We start from the raw sequence: 26,098 nt of genomic DNA on the forward strand, positions 1-26,098 counted from the left end.
CAGTTGGGTACAAAACAAAGTCGCAGGCATTTATAGCACTGCAAGCCGATTGTTGATTAAAAAAAAAAAACGAAAAGAGAATGTGAATAAAAGGTTGAAGAGTCCATGGCTCAGTCTCATACATTCATTTATGAAGATTCATACATATTACGATTGGAAAACGGCTCAGTCATATGATATCTGATGTGTCTGTGGTAACTCACCAGTATTACAACACGATTTGTGGAAAACACAATAATCACTTTGGTTGCTGTGACATTCTAGAGTCTAGAAGACCATAAATGGGCCCACCTTCACTTAATGTGGCCCTCAGGTTAATATCATAACATTGATATAGGCCCAGGCCGTAGCGTAACGGTCTGGGCACCGGACTGGTAATCCAGTCGCAGTGTGCCGCGGGTTCGACTCCCGGACCCGACACGGCCTTTACTGCATGTCTTCCCCCCATCTCTCTCCCGTTTCCTGTCAGCCTACTGTCTGTCCCTTCAAAAATCAATAAAAGGCGTAAGCCGCAAAAAAATATCTTACAAAAAAAAAAATGATTTCAGTTAATTACTAGTATATTAAAATGTTTTTTATGTCCAATGTATTTTTTTGAAATTAAATACAAATTTTACTTTCCAATTCCAAAAATAGCAATTCAAATATAGCTGATCTACAAGCTCAAAACACGGCAACGCGTTTAGAGCTTTTAGATTTGCTACGACAGTATTATGCAACGTGGCTATCTGGACTGGAGTGAGTTTGGAAATATAGTGGCCCTCCCCTCTCCATCCCTGAAATATAGTGGCCCTCCCCTCTCCATCTAAATATAGTGGCCCTCCCTTAGAGTATATATACTCTATTGGCCCTCCCCTCTCCATCCCTGGTCTAGACAACATATTTTAGATTAAGATAGTACAATGTAGAAGTAACATCCAAATGCCAAAAAGAAGACAACATATATTTATAGATACATGTAGGGTACAAGCTATGCAGTAGGCTACAGTACATATGTGTCATTTGATGTGGGGCTTATATAGTCAGCCAGCTTACACAGTGGGAGAATTGATAAATTATGCCATTCTGCCAGCACACTTGCTGTGTCTAAATCGGAATTGTGATTTATGACGCATGTTGACATGTAGCCAGGTAAAAGTTTTCTAATGTGAACAGCGTAAAACGCTTGCTTTGAAGTTTGAACTAGCCTGTACTTTTCTGACACTGGGGTACAATTGCTTCCACTTTCTCCTCATTAAAGGTGGAAAGCAGAATAAAGGTTAGAGAAATGACTTCCTCTGGCAGGAACAGACATTTGGTTGGGAACAAAGGGATAATTGCTTGTAGACTCCTTTACGTTCCTTCACTTTGGTCCGTGTATCATGGTTAGTTATTCAATGGAGCCAGTGGAAATTAAGACCATTTTCCCCTAAGTGCAATGAAGTAATAAATGAATACAATGTTTTAACAAAATTTGAATGATAAAACAAGAAAGGCTACAGTAATCGTCATGCTGTATTGGCACGCTCCTAAATGGTCAAAGCACTGCCAAACAGTATTAGTATTACATGTATGGCTACAGGACTCTAGCCCGGCTCTTCAGTGGAGGACATTGTGTACAGTGACGTATTGCTGCCAGCTACTGCTCAGCACATGTAATGAACTACATGTTATTCGTCTAACATACACCGTGCGACAATTGCTGCTTTAGACCAGCAGAGGGCGACAAGGAAGAGGCATACATGCAACTGCACTAAGGCTTGTTTTTTCTAGAGTAATACTTTAGTAATAAGGTGTTATTCTCTTTAAATGTGAGGTAGTTATCTTTCATTAGCATTATTTTCCCTCGACACAATCATGTTAAATGGAGATATTCCATACTCTATTTTGTATTTTGGCAGAGGGTGGAATCTATGGGGATTGTGATTAACCCATTCTGACCGGGCACCCATTTTGGTGTTAACATCATGTTATGCTTTAGCTATTTAAAAATGGCAGATCTACAAGCTCATATCGCGCCACCGAGTGGCGCGATACGAGCTTGTAGGTCTGCTATTTTTGAAAAATCGAAGAGCGACTGACATTTTTAGAATCTGATCTCAGGTCAGAATGGGTTAACCTCAAGAAACACAAGTAGGGTATTTATAAGCCTATGATACAGTATTAGTAAAGACAATATTATTCTAGTCATTAGTCATAAGTCCATGAAACTTCAGGGAGCACGAAGCTTAGATGTGGAATAGAAATGAACATTCTTTTTCCTTCAGGAGAGCAATATTTCCAATACCCAAACAGAAGAATAGAATTGGTTCTGTTGCAGCAATACAAGTATATTGTCTCATACTGAGAATAATAAAAAATACAAATATTCCCTCCTGTGTTCACAAATTCTTCATACTCTGACAAGTGTTTTCTCATTCAAATTCCAACAATAAATAGAGAATCTATCAGCTCACTCCCATATGACCTCATTCACTCGTGGTTTCAAAAATTGGCTATAGCACATAGCGATATGAAGGCCAAAAGCTAACCTGGTTATTCATCTCCATTGTATGGACATAAGTCAGTATACATACATAATACAGTATACATACAGTATGCACATGCATGTAGTCTAATGCTTTCAGTATAAGACTGATAAAGACAGTACTGTTGACAAAGGTTATATGTAAACAAATGGAAGCTTGTATCCAATGCTCAGATAATTCCAGAATGTAAATGCCACATAAAAACAGTACTATAGTTAATAGAGTGTAGTAGTTAAATGTTTTATTTTATTTTTTATTATGGCTTTTACAAAGTATAAAAATAGGACATAGTACTTTAATATTAATTCATTCAAAGAACAACAACTTTATCAAATAGGTCTTAAAGCATTGCATGCATATTGGTTAACCTTTGAACAGCCTTTGAACCACGTGAACTGCTCAGGTCACATTGTCATTGGAACTTCTGTCTCTGATAATACTAAGATTCTAAACAAGATTCTATGTTTCATTCACTTTAAATATAAACATAATCGGTCAGCACCAACTATAATGAGGATTCATCATCATTGCAACTGCTATTAAACATAATGTGAATGCAAGTGTAATGTTGGTGATATACTACTTGCCAATAATGACGTTTCTGTAGCCTTGGACATGGCACAGGTTGTTGCTATCAAAATCCACCACAAGTTTTCTGACACCTGAGTGGGTGGGTGTGAAGTAGATTTTGACCTTGGCCTCTTCTCCCGGTCCCACCGTTGAAGCCAGCCTGAAGGTAAACATTTAAGTAGTGATACACACACACTTTAAAAAGGTTATCGTACTCTCCAAATGTTTATACAATCAATTACTGTTTAATTATGTGTCGATGGCAGTTATGACTATTTATGGAGATCAGGCTCCAGTAGTATAAACATTCTGCACCAGAGTACCAGAGACTCCAGTGCAGAGTAGAAGGGAGAGGATGGGTTTTTTCAGCCAGAGATATATAGTATGAAGTGAATCCGCTTTCATGGCAATCCCTGGATTGGTCATTCCAGCAGATCAAAGTATCTCCTCACTTGCTACTGCCATGAAATTGGAGAGACATTTGTTTTAAATTACATCTTGGCGCCTTGTTATTTAACAATGCAGATTGTCACGCTGCAGAGGGACAATCTGCATTGTTAAATAACAAGCCACCATTAGTTACTTCAACCAATACTTTAAGTCCAAACCTCAGCTTTTTTAAAGATGTTTTTTAGTTTCCATGCCCTTGAGATTTTGTCTCGGCTGCATTACATAAAGCATCATGCAGGCCAGGCCAACAAATCACCAAGCAGAACATTTTAGACATTTCATTTTGCAGAGTGCTTACTTTTCTCTTAATATTAAATAACATGTTTGGCCTGATAAAACCTTCAGCTACTTCACAAATCTAATGGTGATGACTGTTATGGAAGCCCAGTTAACTTTTATAACCATGACAGATTTACTGTAGTGTGCTGGCTTGCCAAGGCAAGTGCTATACTTATTTTATAATAAGTGTTGACAATTTATTTAGGCTTTATCCTAAACTCAATACTTTCAATACGGAAGGAATTCATATAGTAAATAAAAGGAAAAATGCAGTACAGCTGCTACTGGCAGAGGAAGCTGGCCACTATCCTTCAGAACCCCTCCCAGACAGAGTGAACTGGGATAAGGAGCACATTCAGCCACAGACTAAATTCCTCATCTCCACACTACCAAGCGACTTGGTCAGTCCTTTGTGCTAGTAGCCATCAGGATCAACAACCAATAGAGAATGTAAGACCTACAGTACACTTTCTGTTCTGTTCTTTGGTATCAGTGAGTCCTGCTTTTCTTGGCTATGCCCTTTCAGAATACTAGCTGGCTCCGGCACATTGCACATGGTCTAATATGGTGTACACATGTCTTTTAAGGATGACGGATAAGAGTTGGCAATTGATTCCTCCACATATTTCTGTTGTATCCTACTGGCCCCCACCGGGAGGATGTAGGGCCTTCGTCCTACTCCTCCCTGCTGACAGGTACCGCCCCAGCCAGTAGGAATATGTGCGGTGACTAATATCACTGTGTTCGTATAGACGCTAGACAAAGTCGGATGCACCATGTTGGTTTCGAACAGTGGGCAGCTACTGTACCACTGCACCACCCAAGCGCCATAAGCAAACACATTTTGACTAAATCATTATCTGACCAGTGCCGTCAGACACATCATTATCTGACAGCATCATTATCTGACCAGCTCAAGTCAAGTCAAGTCAAAGTCATCATCAAAATTATGCAAATGTAGGCGACCATAAAGATATTTTCGCTGCTGGTTTGAACACACTTTTACTCTGTTCATGTGTGTTAGTTACTCTTACAGCATGTTGCTGCTATAACACCTGAACCCTGGATCAGTAAACCATTATCACGTCATGTCTATCTTCTCAGCAAGCCAAATGATGTCATGATGACGTTATGACGACGTCCTCCGGGGACGTTCAGGACTATAGCTAGGCCAGATCACAGCCCATATGGGGATGATCTACGTCATTTACAGGACGTCTTCACCAGTTTAACCCATTCTGACCTGAGATCAGATTCATACGAGGTTTCCACCGGACACACACTGGTCTGATTAACCCATTCTGACCTGAGATCAGATTGTAGAAATGTCAGTCGTTCTTCGATTCTTTCAAAAATAGCAGACCTACAAGCTCGTATCGCGCCACTCGGTGGCGCGATATGAGCTTGTAGATCTGCTATTTTTCAATAGCTAAAGCATAACATGATACCAACACCAAAATGGGTGCCCGGTCAGAATGGGTTAAATAATATAGCTTATTCTGAGCCAGATCTGACTAGTTATGAATTATGACTTAAAGATGGAGTGCCACATTTTTTTGTATTTTTCCAGTTTTTCATGTGTCTATGAGGTGACAGTACTTCACTAGACATCCTGGAGTCGTTTTTATGTGCAGTGGTGTTTTAACTTTGTATTTAGGGTTTCTTCCTGGAGGCTGAACCCTTGACAGTCAAACGGGCCAATGAAATAAACAGTAATATAGTGACATCACACTATCAGCCCCTCCCCTTTTATCATGCAACTACAGCTGTGGGTGCGGCTTCAGTTCAGGTGGATCACCACCCATCACCACCCACCAGGCAAACCAGGCATACTTAATGAACTGGTGGGCGTGTCCACATAAAAACAACATTTTAACAAGTACTGTACACTTTTTTGAAAATATTATACCTCCTTATATATATAAGACCTGATGATCATGTTTTAGGGTGGAAAAGAATCGCGGCACGCCATCTTTAAGTTGATCTGGCCTCGATCGGACTCTCTCTGATTCATCCAGTCTCAGTGGGCAGAATTTATGTTGGTTGAAACCAGGTGATATTCTGGGCCAGATCCGACTCATTTGTCCAGGTCCTGATAGTTGGATAGCGAAGCGACATACCTCTCAGTGATCACATGTCCTCCCGTGAGGTTGGCCCCTTCGATGCTGAAGCAACAGTTCTCCAAAGGTTTTGGCAGAGGGTTCTGCAGAGTGAGTTCAGCTGCCAGCTTTCGGTTCTGCTTTGGTTCCCCTAGAATCTACAAAACCGTAAACACACTCAAAATGTTAGTTGTCACAATGAGACAAATTGTGAGCTTGTACAACAAATACAGTACTATACAGGGCTTTATGTGTCTAACTTTAACCGATGCTGCTATACAGTATATCAGGAAAAGCTCATGAAAAGCTGCACACATATCGACCTGAGTGACCAGTTACAGGAAAAAAAACAGTTCATCATAAAGAAAAATATAATCTGATCACTGGTTGAATAAGTTCCATTGTTTTTATTGCGCTCAACATTTCAATCAAGAGATCTTCTTGAATAAGATCCATTGTTTTTATTGCGCTCAACATTTCAATCAACAGTTCTTCTTGAATAAGATCCACTGTTTTTATTGAGCTCAACATTTCAATCAACAGATCTTCGTCAGGAATTTGGGAAATGTCCTGACGTTTCATTGAATGAAACATTGAGTGCAATAAAAACAATGGGCCTTATTCATTCTCCTCAATAATAATGGCCAGATGAGATCATCCTATATCCCCCACAATTGCAAGATGAACCGTCTGGGTTTGTTTTACATCCGCCTCTCCTTTCAACATGTGTCCATGCCTCGCAGGCAGAGTCTATACTCACCCTGACTTTAATTTCGGGGTTATCCAGGACAATATTCCTCAGAGCCAGCGTGGCCTCTCCCGTAGTAGAGTCAATAAGCAGCGCTGCCAGGCGGATCAGGTTGTCCTCAGTGAGGGCATCACAATACTTCTCATAGTTCAGCCTTAGTGGAACACGCCTCTCTGCAACAAGGTTAACATGGGTTAAGTAGAGTTTATAACACCCAGACTGAAAGGTGCGAACATATAAAGCCTGTATGTACATACATGTATTACTGTGAGACATACTGTGTACCATACTGCACTTACTTACACAAACACAAGCATGCACACGTGTGAAGTCAAGTCACACACACACACACACACACACACACACACACACACACACACACACACACACACACACACACACACACACACACACACACACACACACACACACACACACACACACACACACACACACACACACACACACACACACACACACACACACACACACACACAAATAATTAATTTATGTCCACATAAGAGATGATGAAAAACACCCCAAAACAAGTAATGGCGTTACCAATGCTTTTGCAAGCCATTTAGATGCTTAGGAAGCTTCTTCCTACCAACCTATAGACATATAGACATATATCCTAGGCTGCCAAAGATAAACTCAAGTATATTGCAAGTCGATATAAAGCAGGTCTGTGTAGGTATGGAGGAGATTTTTTTTTCTTCTTTCTTTTTTTTACAATTTTATTTATCTTTTATTTTTTATTTATCATGTCGGCAGCAATCGTCATTGCTGCCCTCAATCTAGAACCCCACCCCCACCAAGACACAGTACAGGAGCAAGCACATCCACTTACAATGGAGCAGCTGGTATTTAATGACATTATAGTCATAAAAGCTTCCTCTAAGCTAGAGTCAAAGGTGCACACCAGTTTAATGATAATAGTTCTGATTTGGAGACCTCATTCATTGACACCAACACCATCTGGTGAATTAACAGAGTTGATGTGCAAAGATTCCTGGATTATCAGTACAGGGATGAAACATGGAAGCTTTCACACAGGATTCAGGAATGTTTGTGCATTCTCACCGACGTTGGGAAATGTTTGCATAATTATGTCCTTTGATCAACTATGCTGTCATGCTACAGTATGTAAAGCCCTTTATAGGCATAGCAGCCATGCAATAATGTGTGACATGGTTTCTGTAACAAGCCCTGTGGTGTGATGCAAACTAGGGTTACACACACACACACACACACACACACACACACACACAGAGCAGACCAACCTCCTCCTGGTGACAGCTCAACATTTAGCAGGTCTTTGAAGCCACAGTTCTTGCCCAGAGTTCCATTGTAGGAGACTCCTCGGGACCCAAACTTCAAGCGGCACTTTGTATCACTTGATGTGTTATTGGTAACCACAGCAAACACGTCAAAGTCACAGCCTTTCCTCATGTCAGAAGTAACCTTGATGGTGAGGTGTAGGCCTTGGTTCTCCTGCTGCTGAAGAAGCTTGTTTTGGTGGTTGGCCTTCTCGAATGCCTCCCTCTCTTCAGCAGAGCCTGACAGATAACCATGAGACATAAATGAATGAGACCATTTGTTATCATACAATCACATTAGAATGGAGCTACTGTTTTAATATTTTTTTTTACATAAAGTAACACCTCCCTCTATCATTCATTTCTGGCTAGCTAGCCGCACTGTGTTGGGCTGTGGTGCATGTGTTTGGGCCGACGTACTAACAGTTCGACAGACATTAGTCCGACACCCAAAACCCAACTCTACACCAAACATTACAGGAAGCCACGGGTTAGTTTTAACCTGCCACGCATGCCGCAAGCCTCGGGTTAGTTTGAACCTGCCACAGATTAGTTTGAACCGGCCACAGATTATTTTGAACCTGCCACAGATTATTTTGAACCTGCCTCGGGTTTGTTGTAACCGGCCACGCATGTCGGGAGCGACGGTGTTGTCGGCCTGTCGGACTGTTAGTTTGTCTAACCAACGTCTGCACCCCCTTTGGCTGTGGAGTAGCTCCAACATAGATTTGAGACAACCGTAGCTACTAGTGTAGTAATGTTCCAGGAAGATAAAGCCTGTATTCCATTAGCTTGAAATCTTTGCAGAATGACGTCATTTTGGAACCAGTCACACTCACAGCCCACCTCTGAGATATAGGGTCAAGTAAACATCGTATAGTGAATACCGGACCGATATGGAGACGTGGTTAAAATATGACAAAGTGTTTTATCAGTAGCACAGGACTAAACAAAGATCTCCTTATATGTTTAATGGCTGTATCTGAAAGAGTTCTGCAAGCCAAAGAAAATCTAGCAGATGGAATGGAGGTGAACTTTTGCACTATTGTAATTGCGACCGCCAGGTCGCAATTAAACGTGCAGGAAGCATGTAACGCAGGAAGCATGTCACGCAGGAAGCATGTAATGCAGGAAGCATGTAATGCTTGCATCCGTCACACTCTTCATGTAATGCTGCTGCTGCACACACACACAACACACGGGGCACACGCCACACACAACACACGTGTTTTGCCACTACACACTGCCACCGCCCACTCCACAAAGTGTCAGCTCCACAAAGGGTACAACAGTGGAGCGCTATTGTGGTTGTGCTATTCATAAACGGGGGGACCGCGTGTAAATCCAACGGAGCATTAGTCCGACATGCGGACGCATCTCGGACTAGCGCCTGCTCCCGTGCTTGCGTTTATGGTTAGGTTAGGGTTTGAGGTGGGTTGTTGTTTTTCGGACTGTAGGAATGACCGTGTTAGTGGCTGGAGAAACAGTACAGAGGCATTGGTAAAGGTTAACCAATGGTATGTTTATTCACCAAAGGCGCACTACCAACTGGCATAAATACAGACTTCAGTTCACTGGCAAAATGGCAGCCTTTTATACCCAGCTGGAGATAATGACTGTAAATGGACTATCCCATTTACAGGGGTGTCTTGTAAATGGGACACAACTGTTTCTATCCTTCCCCCCCCTCTGCCACTCAGGTGGAAGGGCGCATCATCGCATGCCTGGCTGACATCTCACAGTGGATCGATGTCCTCCAACCACCTCAAGCGGAACCCAGACAAGACTGAGCTTCTCTTCTTCCCAGCTAAATCCTGCCCTATGCGGGAGCTAACTATTTCCGTAGACAACGCCCTGGTAACGTCTGTCCCAACAGCCAGGAATCTTGGTGTTGTCCTGGACAGTCAGCTCTCGTTCAACACTCACTTCACAGCTGTCACTCGATCCTGTAGGTTCACACTCTATAACATACGACGAATTAGACCGTTCCTCACCCAGGAATCAGCCCAGCTCCTAATCCAGACAACAGTCTTGTCAAAACTCGACTATTGTAACTCCCTCCTTACTGGCCTACCAGCATGTGCACTTAAGACTCTCCAACTGATAGTTTATATGTATAGTTTCATTATATAGATATTCCACTGTTACTTTCTTAGCTTACGCATGTTTCATGATAAATGTGATGTATTCCCATGCTTTTTTGTTCTTGCTTAATGTAAATCGCTCTGGATTAAGAGTGTCTGCTAAATGCCTAAATTGTGTAAATTGAGTGTCTCAGCCCTAGCGGTCGCTTTATCGCCTTATAAGGCATATTACTGGCGTACTGTATATACTGATATATACAAGGGGGACCGGGCTTTCGCTGTGGTAGCTCCTACCCTATGGAATGCCTTGCCTCTGGCATTGAAAAATGCTGAATCAGTTGACTGTTTTAAGAGAATCCTAAAGACTGATTTATTCCGTAAATATTTCTCCCATGTACCTTTGACCTGATTCTTTTATAGCCCTATGTCTTGGTTCTGCCTTGTTTATATTTGTTCTGCTCTAGGAGGAGAGCGTTTCCGGGAATCTGTCCGTCGTGTCAGTCAGCCGCGGAGGTGGAGCTTCTTTTCCATCCACCAGCTGTCTAAAAAGCCGGAATGACGTCAGCTTCGTCTGTCCGCGGCTGTGCGTGCGCTTACACACACACACACACACACACACACACACACCCTCACACACACACACACACCCACACACCCACACCCACACCCACACACACACACACACACACACACACACACACACACACACACACACACACACACACACACACACACACACACACACACACACACACACACACACATGTATGTACGTACATACATACATACATACTGTACATACATGGACAGTGTTCTGTGTCTTGCTTAACATCTCTTCATAGACTGTTTGCAGGACTGCCTCCTCATAAAGCATGTACGGCACTTATCTGACCCGTCCTAATAAACACTGGTAAACATGTCATTTATCAAAGTGACATTCAACCGGGGGGTTATGTGTTGTTATTTGCTGTATACTAGACTGTGGCAGTGCTGCCTACCTTCAGGGTACTTGTAGAGGTGAGTAATGTCTTCCCTGGCATCACTGCCAACACTCTTTGTGCTGATCTTTCGGCCCACCGTCACGGAGCTGGTGACCTTTTCAGTGCTTCCATCTTTCTTCTTCATAAAGGTGAGAACGTCAGCGTTGACTTCAGCGAAGACGAACGGCGCGTCATATTTGAACAGGAGCTCGCCCTCCTTGATGGCCTTGAGAGGTACGGGCCCACAGCAGTACACTCCTGAGGTATGCACAGCAAGATGCAACGTCAAAGATGGAGGTGGAACTCTCAGTGCTAAAAGAAAAACATACTTAAAGGACAACTTTAGTTTTTTTCAACCAAGGTTCATGTTTTAGGTTGTTATTAGAGAGACTAAAAGATGAGTGCTTTCTTTCGTTTTAGGGATTTTAGCTCTTTTTGACAGGGGGGCGGAGGCATTCGAGCATGGGGCTAAATATGTATTTTTTTACAACATTTTATGGTGATTTATTTTTGTATTATTTACTATAGTCCTAATAAACCCCAGGAAATTACATCTGGCCACAGCAGATCACAGGATCTACTGAATGTGAAGGTAGCCTACTGGGGGAAGGCTTATACTGTGTGTATAGGCTCAATATGTCATTTTGTCACATTCAATAGATCCCGTGATCTGCTGTGGCCAGATGTAAGTTTATTAGGACTATAGTAAATAATAAAAAACAATATCGCCATAATATTTTGTAAAAAAATACATATTTAGCCCCATGCTCGAATGCCCCCGCCCCCCTGTCAAAAACTGCTAAAATCCCTAAAACGAAAGAAAGCAGCAAATGAAAGAAAATTAACACTCACCTTTTAAGTTTCTCTAATAACAACCTAAAACATGAACCTTGGTTGAAAAAAACTAAAGTTGTCCTTTAATTTGGATACACAGTGACGTTACCTTGACTTTTCTCCTGTGGTGTAGGATCAAAGGCCTGCCAGCCGTCAAAATCTGATTTGAGGTCAGGCCGGGTCATCCAACTCTCTACCCAGCAGTGATAGTTCCTAAAGACAGAATACAGAATATCGTCTGACTAAAACCCAGACTTATACTATTGATTTCATAATAGAATCATTATTTTACATTCTTCCGCATTTTCTACACGATTTAATCATTCCTTATTCCACCCATGTGTGTCCCGTCACTGCCAACACCCACTGTTGGCTTGGGGAGGGTGTAGAATAGATGGTCTACACACCCTCCTGTGTCTCTACACTGTAGACAACCACATGCCTCCTCTGACACACATGATGGAGATACCAGCTGCTTCAGCTCCATATGGAGATCCAAATTCTCATGCAGCTCCATTGCCCACATAAACCCTATGTACTTTATTGACTAAATCAAGAGATTAAGAACAAAATGTTGAACCTAACTATTGATGTTGTTACTGATAGGTAGGCAGCTATTTATGAATGACCTACTGAGCCCAGCCCACTGTGTTACTGTCCGAGTGTCCGTCATGCTATAATGGCCATCGCTCAGTCTCATTCTGTGTTTCTATTGTAATGTATTTGGGCCCCAATCCTTATACTGCAGGAGTAGACTGAACTTAAACTTTGTTGCGGGTGGGAGTAGACGGTCTGAAATAAATTAAATTACACAGAATGAAACTGTGCTGTATAAGCGGGCGGGAATCTACAGAAATCCAGTGGGAAAACAGTCCAGCTCAGGCCTCTACCTGGAATCCCAGATTTGGTCATGTTATTATACAAAACTAAAACTAAAATAATTTTGAACAATGTTGCCTCTCCTTGTATTTTGGTGTTTTCACTGTTTGCTTTAGTTGACCAAAAACATTTATATCTACCAAAAACAGACAATGTGTTTCTGCAGGAAAACACCACCACATGACTGCTGGTAGCCGATAGAGAGAAATGATGGGTTGACCTTGGTGGTGACAATTGACCTTTGCCCCTTCCTCTTTCTGCAGCCTTCTGTAGCGTAAACAGCTGACAAGATGTTAACAAGGGATATGTCTCCTAGAAACTATCTTCTTGGATATTTTTCTTTTTTTCTTTGAACCTGACCTGGGGAGAGGCGCAACATGCTGCTAGGGATCGGATGCAATGGAGAGCGCTCATTGAAGCCTTATGTCCCATTGGCTTCCGGTTGTTTTTAGGATTGATTTTAAAATTATTTTACTTGTCTATAAAGCTCTCAATGGTCTCGCACCTTCCTACCTACATGACTGCCTGCCTAAATACGTCCCAAACCGCCCGCTAAGGTCTTCCACTGCTGGCCTGCTCGCTTTGCCTAAAAAAATGGCAACTAAAAAATACGGGGAAGCAGCTTTTTGCTTCTACGGGCCGTCGGCATGGAACAAGCTCCCTCTGTACCTTCGTCAGGCAGCCTCTGTAGACATTTTTAAAGCTCAGCTCAAGACCCACTTCTACAACATTGCTTTTAATTGATCTTTTAGTTTTTTGTTTTTTTTAGTTTTTGTTATTCATGTCCTCACTGTATTGCATTACTGTCGTTGCCTTGCTTTTCTTTTATTCTCCATTGTTCTGTAAAGCACTTTGAGCTGCATTTCATGTCATGAAAGGTGCTATACAAATAAAGTTTTATTATTATTATTATTGGGGACGAAGAGGAGTAAGTTAGTAAGTATCAAGAAAGTCAGTTATCTTCGCATAACAAGCGCAATTGTGAAACAAAGTAGACTTAGAATTCTTACCAGACCATGTCTCTAGATCCCCGTGTTGACTGACCATCCTCGTCGATGTATCGCTCAATCACCAGGTTGTTATTGGTGTCATGGGCTGACAGATAGTTGGTGGTAACTCTGCAGGGGATGCCAAGAGCCCTGGAAACTAGTAGGATTTAACAAAACAATACAAATGCCATAACCTACATCAGCAAAACATAGCTCGAAATGTCATTCTGACAATATTTTGTATCTGTTTAAGTTCCATTGGGTTCTTTTGTACTGTAACTGTACCTGAGCAAGCCACTGCAGCAAACACCCAGCATTGTCCAAAACGGACAGGCTGACAGGCATTCCTGTCCCAGTTTTGGAGGATCTCAACACTCCCCTTCCAGGACAGAGGGCTCACACCTCCATCATAGTCATCTGTCCAGTTACCGAGCAAGACTCCTTTGTCATCATTACAATTCACCTAAAGAAGAAATAAATAAACATGAAAAAAATCAAACTTACACTTTCACACTTGGGTATTTGCATCCATGTTGAAATTGAAGGAACTCCTTATCAGGACACACCATAGCACTTAGCACTCTGCACACGTAGATTGGATTTCTCCTCCCTGAGCTGTCTTTACCAGGATTACGCAGGTATTTAGGGTTCATGTCTAGGATTCTCAGGCAGGCATCCAAGATCCCAGTTTCAAACTGCAAAGACAGAAATAACATTTATTAATAGGCTAATCATCTGCAGAACTGAGCATAATGTATAATAGCTTCTGTTTTCAAGTGATAACAAAAAATTGAGAGTCAATAAAAGGTTATACTTATACTTCTGCTACTTCTGCTCTGTGAACAGGTGCAAAAACTTGACCTTCTGGTACGTTATAATCAATCATTTCTAATGCACCAGTAATGACAGTCCAACTGGACTGGATCAGATATCAAAGAAGGCATTTTGATCCATGCTGTCTCTTACGATCAGTTAATTTGTGTGATTAGGTACAGAATGTCATTTTATCAGAATGGCATAGCCGACTGTAAGCTCTGAATGAGAGCTTTGATCGTTGTTTCTCAGGGAACATTGTTTAGTCCTTAAAGGGACACTTCACCCTTTTTGCAAAAAGATATATGTTAATGACGTTTAGAAGCTTTAGATCACTTTCCTGGGGGTATTTATGTGTGTAATATGTGGTTTTAGTTATTTTAGATTGTAGCAGTGAGCCTGTTGTCTCTGGTCTCACTACCTTCCTGGACTACAATTCCCATAATTCTTTGGTGCACTGCTCCTCCTTGTGGATAGGGGGAGAGCTGTCTTACTGAGACAACATGTAGTCCAGGAAGGAAGTGAGCCCAGTGTCCATGACATCAGAGACAACAGGCTCACTGCTACAATCTAAAATATCTAAAACCACATATTACACACATAAAGATCTCCAGGAAAGTGTTCTAAAGCTTCTAAACGTCATTAACATATATTTTTTTGCAAAAAGGGTGAAGTGTCCCTTTAACTAAATTGTTACAATGTTTGAGTTGTAAGGGAACACACAGCCATACTTGACAAATGGCCCAGGGTTGGGCTTTAGGAATCTCCACCCTGTCTGATCATCATTTATCTCTGAAGACTTGTTGGAATGTAGGTGAGGTCAACAGCCTGTTGGTACTGGTACCTGGCCAAAGTTCCATGCCGTCTGTATGGGCCGCTTGTAAGTGCCTCGAAAGATGATCCCATCCTGAGACAGGATGTACTCCTTCAGGTTGTCTTCATTGTCCATATATACCCAGTCCCCTGTTGCCATGATGAGACAATAGTGTGAAATACTTAACCTATTCTGACCTGAGATCAGATTCATACGAGGTTTCCACTGGGACACACACTGGTCTGATGAACCCATTCTGACCTGAGATCAGATTCCAAAAATGTCAGTCGTTTTTCGATTTTTTTTCAAAAATAGCAGACCTACAAGCTCGATATGAGCTTGTAGATCTGCTATTTTTCAATAGCTAAAGCATAACAAGATGCTGACACCAAAATGGGTGCCCGTTCAGAATGGGTTAAAGGGATATTTCACTTTCAAACATGTTTGGAGTCACTTTAACATCCACCTACTCTGCTCCCCAGACAGTTTTTAAGTTGCTTGATATCCATTTTATAAGACATGCCCCCTTCCTACAGTATACGGTATATAAACCTATTGTAACTTCAAACGCCATTTTAACCATTTTAGATTCATTGAAAAGACACATCCTTGGTTCTGGTTACTGATGTTGTGCTTCTAATGCGTGTATTCGTTCAATTACTTTTTGGTATTTAGCCCATTTTATTTTATTCATTCATTTACATTTTTTTTCTCCAATTCCTCCAAATTCTAAATAAAAACAAGTGACCCCCTAACGGATTAGGACCATTTCTTTCACCAGAACCAATGACATTTTTAAATGAGTCTAATATGGTTAAAATGGAGTTACAATGGATTTATATAGGAAGGGGGCGTGTCTGATCAAATTAATATCTAAATTCTGAAACAAGCAAAAAAGCCTGAGTAGATGTTAAAATGACCCTAAACATGTTAAAATGTTTGAAAGTGAAACAACCACAGAAAGGCTCTTCATGACATTAATTGCGACTGTAGGTCGCATTTACTATGAAAACCTGCATCTCCCATCCGTCCGTTAGTCACCCCACGCCTCCATTATGGTCACGCCTCGTCACATCACACCTCCATATATGGTCACGCCTTGTGACATCACTGTGACATCACTCATGACACATCACGCCACCATATATGGCCACCCAGAAGTCTGCCGTCACCCAGGCGGATGCGACCTCGCCTAAAGGGCGAGGTCTTCTGGCCAAAAAGTGCATTTTATACATGTGGTGGGCTCAGAGTGAAAGTAGGCTTTCTTCATCAGAAAACCGTCTTTGTATTGGTGAGTAGCAAAATCGTTCTTTTTACCTTAGCAAAAGTCAAGAGGCTGTACATGTGCTGCATGTCATGCAGTGGTAGGACATGGAGAGTCCCATAGAAGACTCTTTTTTTTTTTTTAATATATATTTTTATCCCACGATTTTGTAACCCATTTTTCACCCCTGTGTCAATTATCTAATGTGATCCTGGGCTCTACACATCCTCCACCAACCTAGTCCCCATATATGGGGGACAAGGGGAGACCAACCTAGTCCCCATATATGGGGGACAAGGGGAGAGCAACGGACTTGAACTCATGCTTCCTTCATGCCTGAGTGTCCAAGTTGCTCCTTTACACCTGACAGGGGGGAGTTTCCCTGGTTGGACGTAGCGCGTGGAAGGAACACGTTATTCCAACCAGTTCCTTTCCCCTCCATCAGGCGCCCCGGCTGGCCAGGGGGAGGCAGTTTAGTGACCAGGATTACTGCATGTTTTTGTGAGGGTACCTACCCTAGGGGACACGGGGAGAACATGCAAACTCCACACAGAAAGGCCCTTTCGCCAACCCCGCCTTCGGGTATGGGCACTGATGACGCGGAGGAGGAAACACGCCGCCAGCACCCACAGCGTCCCGAGCGGGAATCGAACCCAGGACCTCCATAGAAGACTCTTATATATTGCTTATATCTAGTGACCCACTGATTCACTCATCCACCCATCAATAATCCTTTAGCTGTAATTCTACCAGTCTGTTTGCTTCTGTGTCTGCCATTTGCAACCTCTCTCTTATCCCTCAGGAGTCCCCGTATGAAATATAATCATGTAAACCTTCTTTAGTGTAAGATCGCTTACAGAACTATGTAGACATGACAGCATGACATATGGTCTGTTTACTCACCTTGACACCAGGGGTTAAAGAGCAGGATGAATTCGAACTGCCCGACTCCCCCCAGAGTCATGGTGTAGCGGCCGATGGGGGCGTCTGGGGGAGAGCAGATGGACAGGGCCACCGTGTTGCCTGGGGGGCTGGTGACGGCGGAACTCCAACAAGAAGTGTTGATGTTTGCAGACAGATCAAAGGAGGCTCTGGTCCCATACTGGTCAGAGGGGTGAGGACCTGCATGTAGAGTTTAAAGGTATATTCAGTGATTTCACTTAATTCAAATATCACTTATTTTTTTGTTTTGTTGTGATAATCCTCCCTACTATAGAGTGTGCTGGCCATATAAGGAGTTCCTCCCTGTCCCCAGTTAACCCCTGGGGGTCAAAAAACCTTAGGTTTCGTTTTTGACTCTCTATCCTGATTGGACGAAAGGCTGGGTCCCACAGCCAAAAACGAAACCTAAGGTTTTTTGAGTGAAATCACTGAATATACCTTTAATATAGTTAGAGCTACGAGGCTGGACGCGCTCCAGGGCATTTAGTGAAGGATATTACATCATCCTCAGTGAAGATAAATTGCAAATGGAAAGTTACTGTAAATATACACATTCCCACACCAGACCAAATTCTCCAGTAATTTTGTTCAAACATCTCTGGAATCTCCCCTCATGCACGCAGGCGGCACACCATTTCCCAGTAAAAGATGATTGCAGCTCTTTAGTCTTTAGTGACCTCAGTTCAAATGTGAGGACTAGTACAGTTACAGTATGACATGAACATTAGTTGCTTTGTGCCTCCACTTGGCATTGGTCCAAGGAACGAGTCCCTTTGAGTCTATACAATGAAATCAAGGGTGGGCTGTTTCCCTGTGAACTGTCCACATTGGGTGTGTTTTAAAGGTCTATAAAAAATACTTGAACATTCATGTTGATAAGGTTATCTTTCATTGCACAGCATGCTTCCTGTTTAAACTGCTGCATTTTACAGTAAGTGACAGTGGTCTAAACAAACTTGACATGAGATGATGAAACATAAGCTGTGGGGAAGAAAAAGTTTCAACCTTGTTCCAGCATATTTTCAAACACAAGATCCAATGGCCTGAGAGCATTGTTCCAGTCTGTGCAAGGTCTAATGGCCTGACAGGAAATACCAAGAGCTTCCAACAATAACAGAGAGGTCAATTAACACCCGCTTTGCTCTTGTGCTTTTGGGTGATAATAAAGGTGTGGACAGAGTACAGAAGAGAATAACAGGAACATTAATTGATAACAAACCTAGACATAAATCACCAAAGAATAATTTATTGTGTAAAGTCCAGTAGCAATATTGCGGACTACTGCGGTACTAGTGCTTTTAAACAAAGCTAGAACTTAACAGACATTTCCCCTATCAGCTTGAAAATCACAATGAGTCCGGAGGAAAAATAAACATATGTACTAGAAGGCGTTTCCATAGAGACACTGATTTCCTTAATGACAAACACTTATACAATGATTTCCCCTCATTCCTGGACCATAAAGTCATGCATTTCTCTGTTATTACTGTATTACTGGGAAGATTGTCATTTATTTATTTTCATTATGGATGCAGCTATATTCTGAATTAGTATTTCAGTGTGTGTGTGTGTGTGTGTGTGTGTGCGCGCGCACACACACACGTGTCTGTGCATGTGTGAGCATGTGTGTGTGCATGTCTGAGACACACACACACACACACACACACACATACACGCACACACACACACACACACACACACACACACAATTGTGTATATTATTTGTGTATCATCGGCACCTTTTTGCAAAAGCTTGCAGATCTGCCACTTTTTATACTTCAGGCGTTAATTTACGAACAAACGCAAAAAGTTGGAAATGGAATATGGAAATAGGAGGTTTCTGCCCGACAGCAACAATATAAAATGTCCCTGAACTCAATGGCACACAGCATAGTTAGTTTGCCAGGGTTGAACTGCTAATACCTGTTTCCACACTGCAGTGAAGAGAACTGTCTCCAGGTTGATAGAATCCTGAGCGGAGGAACACGCTGACTGTGAATGGCTGGCCTCTCCTCACAATCAGACGATCCACTCCGTTGAGATGGGTGCGATGGTCTGTGTTATTGAACTCACACTGCAGGTTCCAGTGAGAAATGTCCAATGCTGAGATGAGGAACAGAAGTAAAGATGAGGAATAATATCATTTCAATTTGTATGTATTTTTTAATGCTAGGTCGTCGTATGCTATAGCTACATGTGTATTCGGGGAGTTTGTTTTTTACATATTTAATTTCATTTACATTTCAATGACTTGTATAGTAAAATTGTATTAATCACATTATGCCATAAATAACTAATTGGCTTTTATTTAAGATTAATGATTCCGACAATAATATGATTAACTGGGTATAATAATTGGATCTCTTAAGTTTCTTAACCAACAATTCTGACGCCCATGAGATCTCATGTAATTCATTTTATATTCATTCTATTATTCAATCTGTAATACTTTATGCAATTTAATTAAATACATGTTAAGCCTTAATACTTTTGTCCGTTCTTAAACTTCACCAATTACAGGACAAGCAGAGATAGCGTGCTCCATGAGGGTATTCTAAATTGTCTCACTGCACTATTTGTTTTGTTGTTATCAAGAGCTCTCTCTGTTATGACCTGGCTCTTGGGCCATAACAGAGGAGGAAGACACACGGCTGTTTAAAAGTACACAAACCAATATTTATTTACAATATAACCAAACATATGAATCAAGCAAACAATACTACAGTTCTAAGGTGGAGTGTGTTAAATCAGTAGATCAGTAGTGTTAGTGAGTGCTACACTTCCTAACCATCTGTCCATTGTACCAAGACATCAGAGACACATACTTCCCACAGATTACAACCACACACAGAGATTTTGAAAACATGACCAAATGACAAAAAAACTCCCATATCTGCTGGGCGAAGTACAACAATGTGCAAACACAGCAGCAAGATTTGTGAGTTGCTGTGATAGGAGAAGGATATCAAATGGAACACAACCACCCTAAAGACTAATTATTGTGTATATACCTGCACAGAGTGACCTTGGTACATAGAATTTGATCTATTGAAGATTCTGACCTTCAAATGTACATCATTTTCGTTTTGATTGTATTGCTGTATTGTTGTATTGTTCTTCATGCTTTGGCAATGTAAACGTATGTTTTCTCATGCCAATAAAGCCCTTTGAATTGAATTGAGTGGATGTGTGGTGGGTGTAGTGTGGGGTGTTGAATGGTGCAAAGATGCTGCTGCTCTCATGGAAGGAGAGAGAGACTGAGCGTGGCTAGCCTCGGTACCAGGCTTTCATTTTTGTTGGTGCAAAAATGTAAAGCCTGGAGGAACGCATTGGCCGCTCTGGTCTAAAATTGGGAGTCAACCCTTCCGGGTGGGCGTCGCTCCAAATGATGTGACGTAGCGCTGCACTAGGGGGGAGAGGAGGGGCCGGGGGTGACGGACAGATCGATGAGATCCAATCAGGGCGTGCGCAAATCTCAGCCGCGACCCGCCCCTCTAGACCAGAAACCTAACACGTTAGCTCAGGCTAGAGCGTGGCCAACACCCAGCCATTTATAGTGCACCTTGGGAACACTGGCCAGGTGCTCCCAATGCACCTGATCTGCAACTCAGAACCTGTGGGAAGCTAAATGCATACGTAGGTCTACAGGAAATGTAATACACACAGGCCCTATTAGGCCAACTACAGGGGCTGTGACATCTCCAACACCGTACACACACACACACACACACACACACACACACACACACACACACACACACACACACACACACACACACACACACACACACACAGAGAGAAGTGGCGCATTTATAGTAGGATGTCTTAATGGGATAAAGATTTCTAAAATGAGTTTACCAGTCCCTGGGTGGAGTACAAGCCCTTTTAATCCTGCATAATGTTCATGTTTTTGTGATCTTCAAAACCATTACAAATCCTACAAACCCATGAGGGCTCGCTTGTGTCAATTTAGCTCACACTCATTTATATGGGGAAGCTATTTCCAGGGGTGTAGTGTGTGTGTGTGTGGGGGGGGGGGGGATGCAGCGGAGCGCCATCCCCCCACTTCTCTCACGTCTAAATGTATTTAGTTTGACTTGTTTATCATTTACTTTTATGGATACGATTAAGCATTGTAAACCCATCTAAATAGGCTATACACGTATGCATGTTTTAATAGTATGTCTTATGTGGCTTCTAAAGTAGCACTAACACTGGCTAGTTCACATAAAGAGACAAATCCAAACAGTGTGAATGACTTAGCCATAGTCACACCCTATATGAGTTAATACAGATCCCATGTGTCCATGGTCATTTTTGTGTGAGTAAGAAAAGCCGACCCTATGACTTCCTGTTTTCTCTCTTTTCTTTTCAAAATATTTGTATTGTCATACTGTCATTGTCATTGTCATACTATTGCGCAAATCAGGCCCCTTCAAGACAAAAGTAAAAAGAAAAAACATGACTTCCTGTTTTCTGTAGGTGAGGCAATATTCACCTTGCTTTCTCGGAACAGGAGACAATCACTCTGTTAATTAAGCCTAGTGTTAATAAAAGCCATGAAAATGAGAGTGAGATAGTATTCAAGTGTGAACAAACAAGTCAAAACCTGAACTGTGTTAATAGACAACTGAATGGCTCAGATATTTTACTGGCATTGACCTTGGTTTTAATTGCAAACATGTGGCCAATGTAACATATGTTTTTCAAGAGCAAGTAAAAGCCTAGTCAAGCTAACCGTTGCATTTTCAGTTTCTAATGTTGTTTTGTAAATTTCCTTTGTTCTTTAAAATGAGAATGAGCCAGGAACACTATAGCAATCCACTGATTCCACTGCACACTCAAACACACACTATTTGACAGCCTAATAATGAGGCACAATCTGGACAAAGCTCACTACCTCATTGTTGGATCTAGGGAATTCAGCATTTTTTGTCTATTGCCAGCAAGAAAAGGTGTTTTTAAATGTACTTCTGGGTGAGTGAACCATTGGCACATCTATGGGCGGGTACATGGGGAGGCAGCATTCCAATCTGTCTCAATATAAAGCTGATGAGGGGTAACCTAACATTATTTTAAAAGCAGCATGCAGGGCTCAGTGAAGTGATCCACGGCTTAAAGAATGCAGAGGTCTGTTGATAACAGATGTGACACTTTTTAATAACCAAAGCCAAACAACGCATGCCATCCTTCCTAGTGCAGTGTCAGAATGTTGTTCCCAAGTAATCTCAGTACTGTCATCCAGCGACAAAATGTGATATCAAAGAAAGCACATTTTCATTATACTGTACCTGTAGCACCTAGCAGCTTGTGGTCTAATGTGAAACCACTAGCATTGCAAAGGACTGAATCGCTTCCAGTATATGAGTAACATGTGTGCGTAAATGCTTCAACATGAGATACCTCAGTTTTTTTGTTTTGTTTTTTATAATTTTCCTCCCACGATTTTGCAACCCATTTTTCCCCCCACGATTTTGCAACCCATCGGACTGTCCTCATGCTTCCTTCTATGCATGAGGAGTCCAAGCTGCTTCTTTTCACCTGACGGGCGAGTTTGCGTAGCGCGTGAAAGGAACACGTTATTCTGACCAGTTCCTTTCCCCTCCATCAGGCGCCCTGGCTGGCCAGGGGGAGGTAGTTTAGAGTCCAGGATTACTGCATGTTTTTTGTACTACCCTAGGGGACACGGGGAGAACATGCAAACTCCACACAGAAAGGCCCTTTCGCCAATCCCGCCTCGGGTATGGGCACTGATGATGCGGAGGAGAGAACACGCCCCCCAGTGCCCACGCGTCCCCAGCGGGAATCGAACCCAGGACCTTCTAGGCGACAGCACCCTCAGTGAGGCTATGACGGTTGTTTTCACAACACTTGCCATCTCCACTCATGCTTTTCTTCCAGTCTACCAAGCTTGCCCAACACCATAGATGGACTGAAGCCATGAGACTAAATAAGTCACTAGTGGACAGTCACTAGGTACAGTAAACACAATTTAAATCCTGGGAAAATAACCCTATTTTCAGTCATAATAAACCTATTCACGAGAAAGCAACAGTCTCTTCTGTTTCTATTTTTGCTGTGAATGAATGATGCTGTAGTCATAAACGCCACCTCTCAGTTTAAAATGAGGCATTTTGTTTTTCCTTCCATGCGGAGTACAGAACCACATACTGGTGCTTTCACATAACTTTAAGCATAAAAGCACATGGTAAACAGATGACATTGATTCATGTCCTGTTGAAGTCACATTCAGCAGTCTTCCAAGGATGTTTGCATGTACCCACAACTGGTCCAACCTTCAGGGTGGACCGGGTCAGGGGTTCTCAACGTTGCTTTGGCCATGTATCGTTATATATTAAATTATTGTACGCAAGTCAATTATATACCAAATATATATATATTAAAAAACATATAGAAACATTTAAAACTGGACATTATCTGGACAGCTTCATGTCTCTTCAATAAACTTCAATAACTGAAGTGCTTCTGATAATTAGTCATTTCCTACATGTGCGGGGCGGGACAAAGGGTCTTCAGTCAAGGACAGATTATTTTGGGTTTAGAGAAGTGGTTGGCTAGTCGCTAGTGTGTTGACTGTCTACTTCTAACAACTTACTATGCCTCCAGCTGTTCTGAAATGCTATTAAAAGACCAAGGTCTCGGTGGGACAAGCATCTCTCAATAAAACATAGGGTGAAACATTTTTTGAATTCAACACTGGTGTGGGTGGGTGCAGAATGCAGATCTACAATAGTGGGCTTTTTCAGCAGTTATGCAGAATTTAAAGAACAGTGAACAACGCAAAAATAGCCTGAATGGGGGAACGTCATCATGATATATTAATACCTCTAAAGATGTATGTTTATTGTTGTGTTTTTGCAGTCGGGGCTATTTATAATTCCTTCTTAATTGTTCACACTTTGCTGCAAATATGCGACTCAACAGCTTACTGTAAACTTTACATGTTCAAAATGGAAAACTAAGGTAAAACACTCATATTTTCGAAATGTCCCATTTCCAATTCCATCCAGCCCCATAGGCCTAATTGCTAAATCAATTAAACTATAGGCCTACATTTCCCGTAGGCTACATATTTCTTCTCGTGACAGTTTTGTAGCCTACACGTAGTTCTGCAAGCACGCACGGATATTACTATAATTGACAAAATCGGGACAAGCAATAAAAGCTAGCATTTCAAGTCACAAGTAGGCTATACATCTTACCTTGAGTCATGATCTGACGTGCGTTCTTTGATTAAAAGAAATTGGCAGAAGGCAGTGGATTTCACTGTGCCGTTACAGTTACGACAGTAACTCAGCTCTGGCTCATAGTCATAATATATACTCACTCCTCCTGAGTGGTCGACTGTATGAGTGGTTGTGGGCGTGTCTAGGATCTAACACCCCTCCCACAAGTAGCCTACAGTGTGTGTGTGTGTGTGTGTGTGTGTGTGTGTCATGACTCTGGTTACAGTATGTTGATGCCAGAAAGAAGATTAATTCCCATCCAGCCCTGCTGATGGCCCAGCAAAACACACACACACACACACACACACACACACACACACACACACACACACACAGAACCTGAGCACCGTGACCGACCCAGAACAAAGACAAATCTAGGTACAGACTCAGTAGGCACAGTCTTGTGATCGAGAAAGGCCGTCATAGGCAGATCTGCAGACAAAATGAAGTGGAAACTGAGCTACATTTCATTTGTCCACTGTCTGTAGCCTACCAAGACATCAGAGACACATACTTCCCACAGAATACAATCACCCACGGATATTTTGAAAACATGACTTATGACAAAAAAAAAGTACAACAATTAATGTGCAAACACATGCCATGCAGCAGCTATAGATTCCTTCGTGAGCTGCTGTGAGGATATCAAAATGGAACACACGATGCCATCATTGCGTGTATTCTGGATCGAGGGATCTTTGGTATGCTACATAGAAGAAATTGATTTATTGGAGATTCTGACCTTCAATTGTAGGCTACATACATTTTGTTTTGATTATTGTAAACGTATTTTCTCATGCCAATAAAGCCCTTTGAAGTTTGAATTGAATTGAATAAGTTGATTGAGTAACAGAGTTGTAGCTCTTCTCACAACAGGTCGGTTCCAAACGGGCATTTATTTCAGGCGTTCTTCTCATCCCTCCGTTCATGCCGTTAGAACGGTATGTTCACACAAAAATACTAAACGCATAAACAATCAACAAAGTGCATCACAATACATATTTTGACCAAACACATGAAAACACAAAACATGTACTGTAGAAATGCGCGATGCGCAGGTGAACGTGTCCTTCAAAACAACACAACAAAGAGACTAATCTAAAATATATAGAATACCTCGTTGGCCGCTTGTCGTGGAAAAGGTTCTTAAATCTTGAGTTTCATAGTCTTTAGTATGTCCTTTTGACCGTCTGTCATTGACTTTAGATGTCTTTCTTACTTTAACGTTTGTAACACTGAACTGTGTGTGCTGCTTCCTACAAAGTTTGTACCGCACCTGT

At 41.9% G+C, this 26,098-nt stretch overlaps 2 protein-coding genes across 2 annotated transcripts in view; one reads left to right on the forward strand and one right to left on the reverse strand.

Annotated features, from left to right (window-relative positions):
- Window positions 1–26,098, forward strand: part of LOC310863866 (keratin, type II cytoskeletal 8-like) — a 442,956-nt gene that overhangs the window by 139,711 nt on the left and 277,147 nt on the right. The window lies entirely within an intron of this gene.
- tgm2b (transglutaminase 2b) lies at window positions 2,732–24,870 on the reverse strand. Its single transcript, XM_083770616.1, has 13 exons — window positions 24,795–24,870; window positions 19,495–19,674; window positions 17,533–17,751; window positions 15,396–15,514; window positions 14,305–14,433; window positions 14,024–14,201; window positions 13,760–13,895; window positions 11,980–12,083; window positions 11,055–11,294; window positions 7,937–8,212; window positions 6,666–6,826; window positions 5,927–6,063; window positions 2,732–3,237 (listed from the first exon to the last, which is right to left on the reverse strand). The coding sequence occupies exons 1-13, from the start codon at window positions 24,802–24,804 to the stop codon at window positions 3,087–3,089; spliced, it is 2,040 nt and encodes a 679-aa protein (XP_083626742.1). The 5' UTR covers window positions 24,805–24,870; the 3' UTR covers window positions 2,732–3,086.

Source organism: Protomyctophum parallelum (assembly GCF_964188405.1).
Source record: "Protomyctophum parallelum genome assembly, chromosome: 8".
In the NCBI taxonomy this organism is placed as follows: Eukaryota; Metazoa; Chordata; class Actinopteri; order Myctophiformes; family Myctophidae; genus Protomyctophum; species Protomyctophum parallelum.